At 43.3% G+C, this 14,974-nt stretch overlaps 1 protein-coding gene across 1 annotated transcript; it reads right to left on the minus strand.

The window, feature by feature from the left end:
* Positions 1 to 12,748: 12,748 nt before the first annotated feature.
* On the minus strand, positions 12,749 to 14,722 carry her6 (hairy-related 6). The gene is made up of 4 exons (XM_010871246.3): positions 14,343 to 14,722; positions 14,104 to 14,199; positions 13,862 to 13,949; positions 12,749 to 13,575 (listed from the first exon to the last, which is right to left on the minus strand). Exons 1-4 carry the CDS (start codon positions 14,448 to 14,450, stop codon positions 13,064 to 13,066), a joined length of 804 nt encoding a protein of 267 aa, XP_010869548.1. The 5' UTR covers positions 14,451 to 14,722; the 3' UTR covers positions 12,749 to 13,063.
* Positions 14,723 to 14,974: the final 252 nt, after the last annotated feature.

Raw genomic sequence — 14,974 nt, forward strand, 5'->3', positions numbered from 1 at the left:
CTCGGGTCACCAAGTTTCCAAAGATTCCAATTTGACTTCACCTCCATTCCAACAAGCTATGTGAAGGTTTTGCCAGAAGAAATTATTTACTGATTTACTGCCATCAACACATAAACATCAGCTCCTGTTTTCTAAAGGCCATTTGAAATGTGATTGGAACTTGTTTCTATTATCAGATGAGATCAAATGAAATAGAGGTTTTTGGCCACAAAAACTTGTGGTGGGTTTGGAGTTAAATGAGGCATGGTCATGAAGAAAATAACCATCCAAAAGGTTCCATAGAGTTTCTCAGTCAACTGCCAGGATATTTTACAGCTAAATCTGTCTGCCTTTGTCAACAGGATAAAATTGTTGGATCTTCTAGCAGTAGTAAAATTAATTTAAATTGTTCATTCAGATTGAAACAGTAAGGGCTCACTGAGAACAGAATCAAGGTTTTGCAATGGCAATCCCTGTCCCCTGACCTAAATCTCCTTGAAAACCTGTGAAGAACAGAATTCTCAAGGTGAGGACCAAAGACTCAGAAAAATTGAGAAATATGCATAGATGAATATGCATAGATGAATGGTCTCAAACCCCTTGCTAGGTGTTTTCCATATCAAATATTATAAAAGACTCAGTGTTGTAATAGTTCATAATAAAATTCTAAAATCAGGGGTGCCAAAAATCCTTAAATGTAAAAACAAAATTATTTTTACCTCAATGAAAAGATTTCTATCATATTCCCAATGTAGCATTGAGCTGATAAACAAGTACATGTTTGCCGGACCATGTAAGCGGAGTTCGCCAAGAATAGTGAATATCTCTTACAGTGTGAGTGAGTGAATGAGCGAATGGGTGAGTGAGTGACTGACCGACTGCCCCTTGTTCAATAGTGTAGTGGTTAGAGATGCGGACTCCCAAACAACCGGTTCTGCGTTTTAATCTTGTCACAATCAAAACAAATTATGCATTAGGATTTGTTCCGGATAGACAAAAACTTTGCTGCTACAAACTTCCATAGCTACGTTATAGTAAGCCTAAAAATAAGCTGTTTGCGGTTATATTTGTTATAGCAAGCCTAAACTCAAACTGTTTACGATTATATTGCAACTATATCTGGTAGATGTTCGAAGAACCCATCCGCGCATGCTTTTTGGGGTAATATAGGCTAGATCAGAAAAGAGGGAGGGGTTTCCACGATTCTCTTGTCTTTTCACTTGACAAGTTTTTCAGTTATCATCACCTATATTGATAGTTATTGTATCAATGTCATTCACGAATGAAAGAAAAACAAACATGGTGTTGTGCCATGAAATTAAATAGCTTTGGCAGTGCAAAGTTCATCTTCAGTCTCACAGTCTCACTTAACACAATTCTGAATGGTGTCTAGCGAAATATTCAAACAAATAGTGTGATATTAACCCATGACAAAATTATCTCATGTAGAGAGGCTATACCGACACTTGGCACATGTATACGGAGGCCTAATGGTTAAAGAAACAGCCTCTCATATGGGAGACCCAGATTTAAATCCAGTGAGTGAAAAAACATTCATCACTTTTAAACTCGGGCCGGCTGAACTAGGCTTGCCTAGTTCCTTTTCTGGTTTTCATAAACCTTTATGTTTACCAAGAGTGCCAATAATTATGGAGCGTAATGAAACATCCTAAAAGGGACACCATACCCCAGTTCATGTCCTGAAAGGGACACCACACCCCAGTTAATGTCCTGAAAGGGACACCACACCCCAGTTCATGTCCTGAAAGGGACACCACACCCCAGTTCATGTCCTGAAAGGGACACCACACCCCAGTTCATGTCCTGTTTATCTTACAAAACAGATCTAGTTAGTTGTACAGTGTAAGGCTTGAATATTAAAGCTCCGTTTTTATGGACAGTGGTTATTTTGAGCAGTCATTCTCTGACCATTGGACAACAGTGACATAGTCAGCCACTTTAGATTCCACTGGGGACCAATTAACTGGGAAGAGAATCACATCCTGTGCAAACCAAAAATATTTCACTGACGTTAAAGTCGCGAACCGAAGCTTGGGCTAAGGGTTTGTCATAGGCTTTGGGTAATGGCTGTCAGTGCTAACAGTAGATCATAGAAGAATGCAATTTGGTGAATCTATGCAGACATTCCACAGTCAGCAGAGGTTAGTTTTTTAATCTCATCTATTCTCTTTTGAGTTTTCATCACATCCTCCTTTTTAATTGTTGCTTTGCTTTTTGAGGTACAGAGACTGGAAGTGGTAAGTTCATTGTGAAGAAGTGTGAAGTGCCCAGAACGTAGGCAACAAGTGAGGTGCCTGATCGAGCTGAGGTTTTGACACCTAGGTGGACCTGAACCAATGATGAATACTGTAGACACCAGGGTAGAGCTGAACCAATGACACTGTAATTACTGCAGATACTACAGTAACCAATCAGTCACCAAGGTGAACCTAAACATATAACTACTGTAGATACAGTAACCAATCAGTCACCAAGGTGAACCTAAACATATAACTACTGTAGATACAGTAACCAATCAGTCACCAAGGTGGACCTAAACATATAACTACTGTAGATACAGTAACAAATTAGTCACCAAAGTGAACTTAAACATATAACTACTGTAGATACAGTTACAAATCAGTCACCAAAGTGGACTTAAACATATCGTACTGTAAATACTTCACTTATACAGGCGAACGTAATACGAAGAGAGCAAAACAAATCACAAAGTTACAAAAAATAAAACTGACAGAATAAATGAAAATAATGTAATGACTTAACAATTCAGTGATTCCCTCTTATTGAAATAACAGCATTGGACTGCCGCTGTTAAAATGTGTTGCGCCGCCACAGAAAACCTGAATATTTTTTGGGTAAGAAGCAAGCTAGCAAACTGTCACAACTTGTTGGCTACAATAGATTAGCATCATGCTGGGAACATTAGGCTGAATCTCAAATCACATAATACATCCTACGTACTGCAAGTACGTACTTCGCGGATTATGGTTAATTACATACTGTTTAGTAAATAGTACGCTAGTATGCCAATATTGAGATGGATTGGGACATACTAACTTGTCATAAAATTGCGTCTCAACATTAGATAATTTTGTTGCGAATTAGCATTGTGCATAGTTTTAATATTTAGCTAGACACCATTAAGCATTGTGTTCAACTGACAAACATTTCATATGAAGTTTACTTCCACCACAAATAGCCTCTATGGCTTTTGCCACTGGCCAATCTTACTACTTGGAATAGTCATAACAATTGAACAATTGCTAGCGAGACTGGAAAACTTCATAGTATGTAAGTATGCGATTTGAGATTCAGACAAAGAGATTCCGCAGCAACAATAAGACCTCTGTTTTCATATTTTGCTTTCAAAATAAAAGTCTGCGAATAAACATTTATACATTTGGCAGCAACAATTAGACTTTCGTATTTTGCATTTAAAGTAAAAGTTTGTCTATAGACCCTTTTTGTGTTAGTAAACAGCGATGACAGATTTTGTGGGTGGAGACAAACTGGTGGCAGAAAGTGATAGTAACTTCTTCAGAACATATAGGAATATGGATCATCTGGACGCCTTCTCCAATTATGTGTAAAGTAAATGTTATATCACAGTTATAATATTACCGTATATCACATTAATTCATTAAATGCTTGCATATATACTGAGTGATGTAAGCTAAACTAAGTATCAGAACTTTGGTTTGTTTGCATGCTAATTCTGCTTAGACGCTAGCTAATGTTGCTAACCTTGGTCAATGGGGTTTACCATTGTGAAATAGCCTACTGAGAATGCCAGCTTTGTGGTTGCTACTGTTACTAATTTATTGTTATTATTATAACTACATAATTGATTTTGGCTGCGTGTGATAAATAGTGGACAAAAACTTACCTGATATGAAATGAGTTGCCGGATGATTTCATCAACTCAGTCTGTCTGTTTAATGGCTTGCAACCATTAACGTCTGTATTTAGCTTCAAAGGGTGGCTTCGACAACGGTATTCTATGAAAATGAAGGCCATATTTTTTTTGCATTCCTTTTCTGGCATCCAACGGCACAACAAGAAAAAATGTTCCTTTAGTGAGAGGATCTTGCCCGTTTCCCTACATTTTTCTGCCACCACCAAACGTCCATTCCAAATTGGTCTATAGTGTGTACTGTGAACAAGTAGAAACTATGAGAAAAATATAAACAAAACAAAATATATATTTAAATAACTTATACGTGAGTTATAGAATATTATAAGGGGGAGCACACTGAGAAATGGTTAGAGTTTAAGGAAGTAAATGTAGAGAGCTAATATTAAAAAAAATCCTATTTTGATGTTATTGTTGATAATCTGCTTGTGGTCATTATCTTTGGAGAGGGATTGTGTAATACATCCAACCACACTATATTTTCCATCCCCCACTGTAATGTACAAGTGGTTTTTGCAGAAAAACTATTCAGTGCTGCAGTGAATCTGTGGTACAAAATACTCAGGAGAGTTTGTAAAGTTACAAACATCATGTGAAATCATGGAGCATTATGTGCCTGGGAAGCGATTCACGAACTGTTATAGAGAATTGTTAATTGAGGGGGAGTACTTAGGTTATTATTAGGGAATGATGTTAAGACAGTGTTGTCAAGTAATGTAAAGAAAATAAAGTTGACAAACAAAAGAGACAGATGTACTGGGAGGGTGGTTTAGCAATCCATGCATCAAGCCTTTTGGGTCATTGATGCCAGCCTGCAACCCCCTCCCACACTGTTGGGAAAAGAAAGTAAGGGAAACAATGCAGTTAGCCCTTAGGGAAAAGCCTAGATATTGCCTGGATATTATAGTAAACGGCCCTCTTCTCTGTCAACATGACACAGTTTTAATTCATGACACCATCAGATCACACATAACTAAGTCTCAAGTCCACCTACACTTTACTGCTGGTTACTGCTGGTTACTGCTGAGTTAATCACAATCTTACAAAAGCCTTAAAGAAAACAGGTTTTACAAGCTGTGACACAGATGACAAGCTGGCCGTGTTGCCCCCCCCCCCCCCCCCCCCCCCCCCACAATAACCACTTTGCCACCTCCAAATGTGTCACATTTATTATGCAAACAGACTAAGATAACAGCAAGCAGTGGAAATAAAGTCACACTGAGGTAGAGTTGCATGGATGGGTGGTAGGCAGGGCTTTTTTGTGAGATGGACCAGAACACAAACATATCAACACAAACACCCACCCACACACACACACACACACTGTCTGACACCCACACCAAAATAAACACATGGACAAAGACACAACTCTCCATCTGTGCCTCCTCTTTGACACACGCTCTCTCTCACACACACACACACACACACAATCACAACTACACCCTGTCTCCTTCACTCTCTCACACACGCACACACACACACACACAATCACAACTACACCCTGTCTCCTTCACTCTCTCACACACGCACACACACACACAATCACAACTACACCCTGTGTCCTTCACTCTCTCACACACGCACACACACGCACACACAATCACAACTACACCCTGTCTCCTTCGCTCTCTCACACAGTGACAACGTTTGCATGCTTGGTGGGTTTAACAGCTCGTCACAGTATGGCCCTATCTTGGTGGCCAGCTCCGCTCCAGCTCATCACCGTCTCATCACCGTCTCAGCACCAATCCTCAAACAGGATTATCCTGCGGCCCTCAGCCACCGTGGTGGGCTTAGGCTGGTTTGTGTGGACGGCGTGAGAGGAAGGTGGGATAATGTCATTTCATGTCTCTCTGTGTTTGAGAGCAGGCTGCTCTAAGTGGCTGTGAGCCCTGGCATGATGTAACAACCTCCGTCATGGCACACAGAAGTCCAGGGAAACCCCAAAAAAATCATCTAAAACCTAAGAGGAAGAGAAACAAAGCCCCTGCTTTTAGAGAAAATCGTCTCGGTGTGATTTTCTGGAAAGGACTGAGGGATAATGTAAGCACTCCCAGAAGTCCTTGCATTCAGTCAAACAGTCGGGACAGTGTTTATGACATATGTATGGAATGTGGTTGATATGTTCTACAGTGATGTGGGTTGTCTGATCTGGAGCCACATGCAATCACATGACCACACGCACTTGGCTTTTGACTTGCACAGAAAGATGGTGGCGTTCCTCGTTCCGTTTTCACCCAAACAAATGAGGGGAGTTTCCGACATACTGCTCTTGTCAAGAAAGGGGGGAAAAAAATGTCTGTTAACAAATCTAATAAATGTGGTGGAGTTAAGATGTTTGCCTTATAACGTCTAAAATTGGAAGCATCACAGGACCTCTCTTTCCATCTCCCCTGGAACTATTGGGAAGCCCTGAACACTGACTAACACTGCATGAATAAAATGCCACCGGCATCACTGATGGACCTGAGATCGAGGTCCAGTTTGGGGTGACCGTGTGCCCCACAAGGCAAATGATTTGTCCCGTATTACAGTCAGACATTCCATCCGATCTATTTTGCTGTCGTGCTGCACCCACGACAAGGTTCCCTCTGTGGCCAGTTTATTAGGTATACCCGAGTTAAGGGAAACGGACCGCTCCTACAGGCAGTAAGAGACTGGACTGAGGCTGTGTTAGGAGTGTCGGTTCAGAAAACAGATGGCTCGCAGGGCAAAAGGGGCGGCTCCTGTGAACATGCTATCAGCAACGATGTGGAGCTGATATTCCGCGAGACCAGAAATAACCTAGTATAATATTTTAGGATGTATTTTAATCAGATTGATTTGAGATGTTTAAGATGTGCCATGTTGTTAGTGCTCTGCTCTGCTCTACAGGCGTATTGGAGGTGAAATGAGGCTGTAATATATTTTTTCCCCCAATTGTTGTGATCGCTCATTAGATCTTATCATTGACATTGTTCTATGGCTTGGATGACTTGATTTTTCCATGAGTAGTGTGTGTGTGTGTGTGTGTGTGTGTTTTTGTGTGTGTGTGTGTGTGTGTATAATACCTTTGAAACGTATTTGCAACCTTTTCTTCTATGCCAGGTCACCAACACTTATCCATTGGGTCTTGATTAGGCATCTGTTAATGTGAAGTGTTTTTTTTCTCTAGGTCGGTTTGTTTGCTGTCCTGGCACCGGACGGGCCCCCCACACGGGGCCTTTGGAAGCGGTATAGAACAGGTCACACATGAAAGCCAGCATGACAACAGTGACCGAGTCATCGCAGCCTCGCTGAAAGGCACCACGACACGCCAACATTCTGACTGAGAGATGGCACGGTTGCCATGTAGCCAGGCCCCGGTTCTCACCCGCCCTCTCTGGTTTGTCTGCGCTGTTTACTGGCTATGGACTAAAACAGCGAGGGAAAAACTCTTTCTAAAAGCTCCTGGGTCGGAATGAAACAAGGGACAAGCGACGGTGAACTTCACAGGGTCACCTTTTTGCGGTAGTGGGAGAAACAGTGTCCTTCCCTTTCATCTGACATGGGGGAGGGGCCTGTCTTGCTAGTCGCCCATCGCTAGCTAATTAGCATAGGCGTCGCGGACTTCAGACACGGCGGCTGAGGTTTGAATGGGCCCGTGGGGAAATGTGTCGGGTGGTTCATTGTCGTGGCTGTGCTAGCTGCCTGGGCGCTAGCGGAGAGGTGGGCGCACTGACAGGCAACACGGCTGTGTGTGTCGAAATGCAGTTCCTGTTTACTTGAGCCACACAGGTTGCTATGGGAGCTTGAGAGAGTGAGAGGGAGAGACAGAGAGAGAAAGCAAATGTAACCCTCCCTTTGAGGAAAGACATTGAGTTGTAGATTGGCATCGCACTACATTGCTGCCTACCACACAATTTAAATCTGTTTGATTGACGAACCAACAAACCAGACGCCATTGGTTTATTCATCTTCTTGATGTATTGATTTTTTCTTACTATGGTGAACTCAATAATTCATTGTGATAAAGGTTTATATAACAACGTGAAACTGAGTTACTCAGAGACAAAGCTTGTATTCAACAGCATGTAACATTCTTGTCAGAATCAAATCTTGAAAGTCTTGAACTTCAAGTCTCGCCCAAAAAAATTATGGACAAGTCTCAAATAAGTCCCAAGTTCCACAGCACATATCGATTCAAGTCAATGGTTAAGAAAAATTGTGTTTCTTGAATGAGCTTAAAGTAATGTAATATAAAAAAGTGGGCATTGCCCTCCAGATAGAATCGGTGACCTTCCAGTTTTGTTTCCCTATAAACAGTGCAAATGTTATATGAATTAGATACGCCCCTCTCATTTATAAAAATTGCCCCCTCCGTCATTTTATCCTGCAGCCTGGCCTGAATCCACCAATCACAGTCTGGGAATCAAAATGTAACGGTTAGCGGGGCCAATGTAAGAGAATGATAGATCTCAGTAGTTCTCAATCACGTCCGACTTAATGACCTAACGTTGACAGCTGAACGTTAGCTTGAGTGACAGTGAGAAAAGTCCAATTAGAGTTGAGTATTGCTGTGTTGTCCCCCAATCCCCACCTATTGGAAGCGAGTTGAGAACACTGAACACGACTTCTGTGAGGGTGGGGCAACGCAACCAGACTGAGCTGAGAGAGGATGCTGGGAAATGTAGGGAAATGTCAGCAAGCCTCTCTAGTCACACAGCTCTAGTCCAAGTTATTTCATTTTTATTAAGTCTAAGTAGAGTTGCAAGTGTTTTATCTTTATACCAAGTGAAATCTCAGGTTGCGAAAATATGTGACTGTAGTCATACTTGAGTCCACGTCATGTGATTGGAGTCCACATCTCTGGAATAAAATATTCAGTTACCCATTCAAAAACAAAATATTTAAACCGATATTGTATATAGAGTTTTTCCTGTACCCCCAAAAACAGGTCCCCTAAAGGACAAAGAACCCGTACGGAAAGCATTTTTGGAAGAGTGAATCTCTTGGGAGACTGAAGGGCTTTCTAAATGCAGGCATCCCAGACTGGGAAATAACACCCTGGAATAAGGAAGTGGAATTAACAGGATGAGGAATATGTCCCAGCTCCACTCAGCAGAGAGAGAGAGAGAGAGAGAGAGAAGGACAGAGAGAGATAAACACTTTGGCTTTGACATGAAGCACCTGTCTACATGTATTTGGTAAGAGCTGAATGTGTTAGTCTGTGTGCAAAACACCAATTGCACTTGTGTGTTTGCATGTCTGCTAAAGCCATTGCTTATGTTGTTGAATGAGAGACGTGTCTGGGAGTGTATAAGTTCAGGGTGTGTGTATGTTAGCTAGCACATGTATGTTAGTACAGGGTTGCTGTACTGACCTTTGCATATTGCATGTCTGTTATTGATAAAAGTCTGTGTGTGTGTGTGTGTGTGTGTGTGTGTGTGTGTGTGTGTGTGTGTGTGAACAGCCTCTTGGACTGAGCACAACACAGATCCAGAACTTCCTGCCAGCCCCCCTGCCCTCCTACCCCTCCACCTCACCCTGTCCCCCCTGCGTTGCCCACTTGTCCCTCCTTCAGGACTGCTGCCTGTCAGTCAAACCAGTCTGTAACCCAGCGTGGCCAAACAGGCGGAGAGGAGCTCCAAGGAGGCAGAGCGGGTGGGTGGGAGGTGGGAGGGTTGACGCGTGTGTCAGAGAGGCGCTCTCCCACATTCCCCTGGCGGCTGGCAGCAGGCCGGCTGTGGGGGGGGGGGGTTCGCCTCGTTCTCACGACCTCTCAGGTTCCTGCGCTCATCTGGGAGCTATTCATTTCCTGCCAGAAAACAGCCTTCCCCTGCAACTGCAGGAGGGGCTCGAGGGGAGGGGGGGTTGGAGGGGTGAGCTGGGTGGGGGGGGGGGGGGGTGTTTGGCTTCAAAATGAGTCCAGGGCTTGGTACAGCAAGCCCTGGGCTTATATCATAAAGCTCTTGCTTGTCTGGGCTGCAATCAAAGACAGCCCAGAAAGAGAGAGAGAGAGAAAGAGAGAGGAGGGAGGGAGGGAGGGAAAGAAAGAGAAAAAGAGGGAGAGTGAGGGAGAGATTTCAGCATATGGTAGCACTTAGGATCCAAGGAGGAAGCTAAGACATTATTTTCCCCCACCTCCCCCTTGCATGCGCGCGGAGTGTGGGAAACGTTAATGGACACGCATGGCAGCTAACCCCCCGGTCGTGTTGTGACATGTGTGCGGTCAGTCCAGCAGCGTAGCCACCGCACTGGGTAATCGGAGAGCCTCGTAAACCTGTTCTCTGGGGATAGGGGTCGGGGAAGGGGGGGGTTGGTGGAGGCTGGCGGTGATGATTTGGGGGAGATGTGGAGGGGGGCGAGGCAGCTGGGTGTCATCCGGGTCTCACCACGTGCCTCCCAGACGGCCCTCATCCAGCTGCGGCCCGGAGTCAGGACAGGAAATGGGCTGTGTCTCCCGGAACATCGAGGGAACATTGTGTGTTACTCTGAGTGGGTGTGTTGGGTTACCTCGGGGTGCAAGGGCTGACTGAGCTACCCGGAATGTTTGGCCTTCCCGCAGACCCCCCCCCCCCTCGCGCCACACTCCACCGCCTCTCACCACCTTCGGCCCCTCAGGACGCCCAGGCCTATCCCATCCTCTCCGGTGTCCAGCCAACACATGGTTTCAATTGCGCAGCGCCGGCCCTGTAAAAGGTGTGATGGAAATTCAAAATGATGGCACTTATCCACACTTTGTGCCTCTTAGCCGATCTGTAATGGCAAACACCTGCAGTGCCCCTTCAAAGAGTGACCACACTGGGACAGCTGGGGGAGCACCTGGGCAGGAACCAGGATGAGTGGGCCTTCCTTCGGTCGCTCCTTAGCCTCCACGGGGGGTTTCTCAGAATCAATGAACTGGCCCATGGTTGCTGTCCTCCACACAGAGACACTGGGCTTAACCTTTGTATGGCAAATTATCCCAAAATGTAGTCTACACATTCATGATAAATGAATGTGAGAAATGCCCTGTTGTTGTCTATGGGGTTTCTAGGCTGGGTATATGTAAAAGCACTTTGTGACAACTTTGCATGTAAAAGGTGTATTCATTTACAGCCAAAGGACATGTGATCTAACATGCAATGTTTTTTCCCTCTAATTTTCTGTTAATTCTGTTTTACATTTTACCATTAAAGTCATTGGAGGTGAGAAACATAGCCTGAAACACAGCACTTACCATAAATGGGCGCAACGGCCTTTCTCCATTTCATGTCCACATAAATCATGTAATAGTCTGCAGTAGATTCTCCCCATGTCCTGTGAATAAAAGAAGGTATGTACAGTAGACATATTTTAGTAGATGTTATATATAGTAGACTATATATATATATATATAGAGAGAGAGAGAGAGAGAGAGCGAGAGAGAGAGGTCTTGCATTGCAACGACGGTCGACATACGAAGATACAACTAACTAACCACTGATAAATACTTTGCTAAATTGCCAATTAGATTGCACTTTCTTCATTTCCTGCTAGATGGCGCACGTGACTTCTACAACTTTTGAACACGTGCGATCTCCACTGCGAAAGGTTAAATAAGCCTTCAAAAAGCCGTCCTTGTGATATTCAAAACTGGCTTCTGTGTCAACATTTTGACTCACTTGCATATTGCCATTAAGACCAACAAGTTATCATAGTAAAGTAGTTTTCTTTGATAATCCACATTAACATTGTTCTAAGCAGGCCCGGCGGTAGAATAAACGTGTTGGGCGGGTGTTTGATTTTCATGCGCCGGCAGGTTTATCCTACATACCAATGTAGAATAGTAACTTAAGCACGAGGGACGGAAAGCAAATAATTTTAGCATGCATGGCTTACTGGGGCAATATAATAGCAAAATACACAATCAAATTGGAAAGCTTTTAGTAACTGCAGTAGTTACACATTCATTGTAGCTTAGTGATCACATCACTTAAGCACATCTTCGATCGCATTTGCAGATCAAGGCAAGAGAGCTGGATTCCCAACAGTAATTAGTTAAGTACAGTATTGGGAAGCATCTTACCCATACTATTTTGGGGGGGGGGGGGGGGGGGGGCAAAGAATTCTCGCTGGGTGGGAATTTCCCCCCAATGCCCCTCCGTGCTGACCACTTAGGACAGCGAACCGAAGGAGTTTTAGATTGTAACAATTCCAAAGCTACACATAGCCTATTATTAATGGGGGAAACATTATCGATATCATCTTGAATGTATGATCTTTGATAAATGTCACCGAATATCATTTTAATCACAGAATTTTATGAAACTGTTATTGCCTTTTTTCAACCTAAATCTTAACCTTTTTTTAATCTAACTCACAATTTCCCACGTTAGGTTTCTAGGCTTGTTCAGGGGTCTAACCCGCGGTCTACAGTGTACATGTAATGGCAATGTAACACGTGGAAGAGAGTTCGAATCAGTCCCTCTGCTCTTTCAGAAAATACTTCCGTCTCCATCTTTCCTGTCTTAAAATGTAAAAGATTTAAGACTCTGTCACGCATATCCATGCGCACCTCTGGACTAACACATATGACTGACCAAGGGTCTGGACAAAAGCAACACAGGCCTAGTTTCAACATTCTGTAAAAAAATTGTGCATACAACTAAATGATCCAACTTGCACTCTATGACAAAGGCATTTTCTGGAACTACAAGTGTGCGCAGGTTGTTGAGTGTAATGGCTTTCGTCTACCAGTTAGACAAGACTCTACATCAAATGTGATTTTTATGTTAAAATATTAATATAATAGACGTTTACAGCGGCAACAGCTGAAACATGTTTAAAATAAGTTAATCCATTTCTTTTTCATCAGGTTTCTGAAGAGAAAAATCATAGACAAGTACACAAATACGTTTTTCAATATCTTTACAAATTTATTTGTCTTCCAAAACGAAGAATTGGGTAAAGAGCATTCAACATATCTTTGGCATCACACAGTAAAAAAAAGACACCTCGAATATAAAAATGCAGTTAACAAACTTCAACAATACAAATCTCATTTCAATATGAACTTCACTCCCTTATAGGCTATACAAATATAGTGCATAATATTTTCATCTTAACGCATTGAAAATACAAAACAAAATCCAAACAGAATTTTTGTAACATCGAAAAAAGAACTTGAGTCATTAGAAAAGTATTTTCAAAAGGTCCTTTTCAATCGCTCTACCAAGGTCGCCACACTGAGTCCGAGTTACCAGTCGGTGCACCGGGGGACACCGACGCTGGAACTGGCGTGTTGACCTGGTTAGCGTACACAGGGATAACAGGACCGTTGGGCGCAAAAGCTGCGTTCGGGATGAGAAATGCAAATTGTCCGTCTGTGGCAGGTACAAGCTGGAAACCACCGAATACTTTGGTGGCTTCTGGCGACATGCTCTGTGGTGAGCCAGCTTTACAAGGCATTGGCATCACGTTGCCTTGAGGAGATGAGTTGGACATCTGCACCATGGACTGGCCGAAGGAGGCGTGTGGAGGCCCGGCGGAGATCTGGTGCTGTGTGGGGTAGTTCATAGCGTTGATCTGAGTCATGCAGTTGGCCAAGTGACCGAGAAGTCGCGTCCTGACCTCGGTGTTAACCCCTTCGCAGGTGGACAGAAACCGGGTGACTTCATTCGTGCACTCGCTGAATCCTGCTCTGTATTTCCCCAACACAGTGGGATCCGTGTTCAAAGCAGCTGTGGGAAAGAGGATATGATAAGCCACTGAGAATAACCTTTCAAAATATGAAAATGTATTAAACGAAACATATTGACTGCAAATACGAGCTAAACGAAATCAACAATTACTGGATATAGGAGTCTATACAATTAGGCAGGCTGCATTTTATGGACACATTGTGAGACAGGAAGTTCCAAGTATGTGAACTGACTACCGCTGTCTAACATGAGCGAAACCCCGCACAGACATCTGGCAAAAACTGTCCCAGGAAAGCGAATCACCGAAACTGCTTCAGTAACTTACCAGTCATTTGAGCTCTCTGGAGGTTCCGGAGATGTTTTACGGTCATCTCCAGGATGTCCGCCTTTTCAAGTTTCGAGTGTCTGGAGCTCTGTAATATGAAGAGACACTTTGTTATTAGTCAATATCGAAAGTTAATTAATTGAAACTGTATTAGTACATCGTTTTACTATAATTAAGTACTATAATTAAGTGATGGTAATAATTAACTTTTTATGAGTGTATTATTAAAATATCCTACTTACATCTTTCTTTAGCGCATCCAGGATAAGTGTTTTCAACTGTCCCAAGCTTTCGTTGATTCTGGCTCTTCTCCTTTTCTCCATAATAGGTTTGGATGACTAAAAAAAAATAATAAAAGAAATTGTTAGAATTGTGACTTGGTGAAGTTGCACGAAAGGTTCATGGATCTCTATACCAGCCGGTGCTAAGTTTTGAGATAGAGAATATCGGCATAGGTAAGATGCCTTGATTGCGTACTAACCTTTCTGTGTTCAGACGCCGTCTTGGGTTTATCAGGTGTTGTGTTCATGCTGACTGGCGTAGCGGCAACCGGAGATACAGAGGTTTTTTCCATCATATCGGCAGGCATCTTCTGTCCGTCTGAAATATCCCACACGCGAAATGGCAACTTCGTATTACAGTCCGCGGTTGGTGGTTATTTACAAGCAGTCGGCAGTTATTCACAGCAACGTCTTGTAAAATTCCAAATTCCGTAAGAACAAAATCCTTTTCTGGGTGTTAGGCTAATGCACCTATGCGCAGGAGACAAGCGTCCCCCAAGTGAGCGGCAGTCTGAATTATGTCACAGAGTCTTGAGATTACGGTCGGCCAGCGGACGCTGCGTCTGTTTAATGGCACTTCGTGTTGGTCTTATTTATATCTGGGACTGCACGCGAACGGCTCGTGTGAAACTTCCCAAACTTTCTTTCCCACAGTAACTTTCTACCAATCAGCGCGAGGGACACGCGGCCCGAGGGGAGGATGGCTCGTGGTCGGCGCCCTTCTATTGGTTGTTTGGTGTTTGAGCGGCCGGCCAATGGCGCGCGGCCGGGTTTATGGCACAACCGGGACTGCCTTCAATCATTCGGTTTACATATTAACACTTGAGCCCCT

This window comes from Esox lucius, chromosome 8 (assembly GCF_011004845.1).
Source record: "Esox lucius isolate fEsoLuc1 chromosome 8, fEsoLuc1.pri, whole genome shotgun sequence".
NCBI lineage: Eukaryota > Metazoa > Chordata > Actinopteri > Esociformes > Esocidae > Esox > Esox lucius.

Bases quoted from the DNA above. Each gene is read 5' to 3' on its own strand.
- her6 (XM_010871246.3), bottom strand. From the start codon at position 14,450: ATGCCTGCCGATATGATGGAAAAAACCTCTGTATCTCCGGTTGCCGCT. The intron at 14,200-14,342 runs GTTAGTACGCAA...ATTTTTTTTTAG, and splicing joins CGGCGTCTGAACACAGAAAG to TCATCCAAACCTATTATGGA. The intron at 13,950-14,103 runs GTAAGTAGGATA...TTCATATTACAG, and splicing joins TGGATGCGCTAAAGAAAGAT to AGCTCCAGACACTCGAAACT.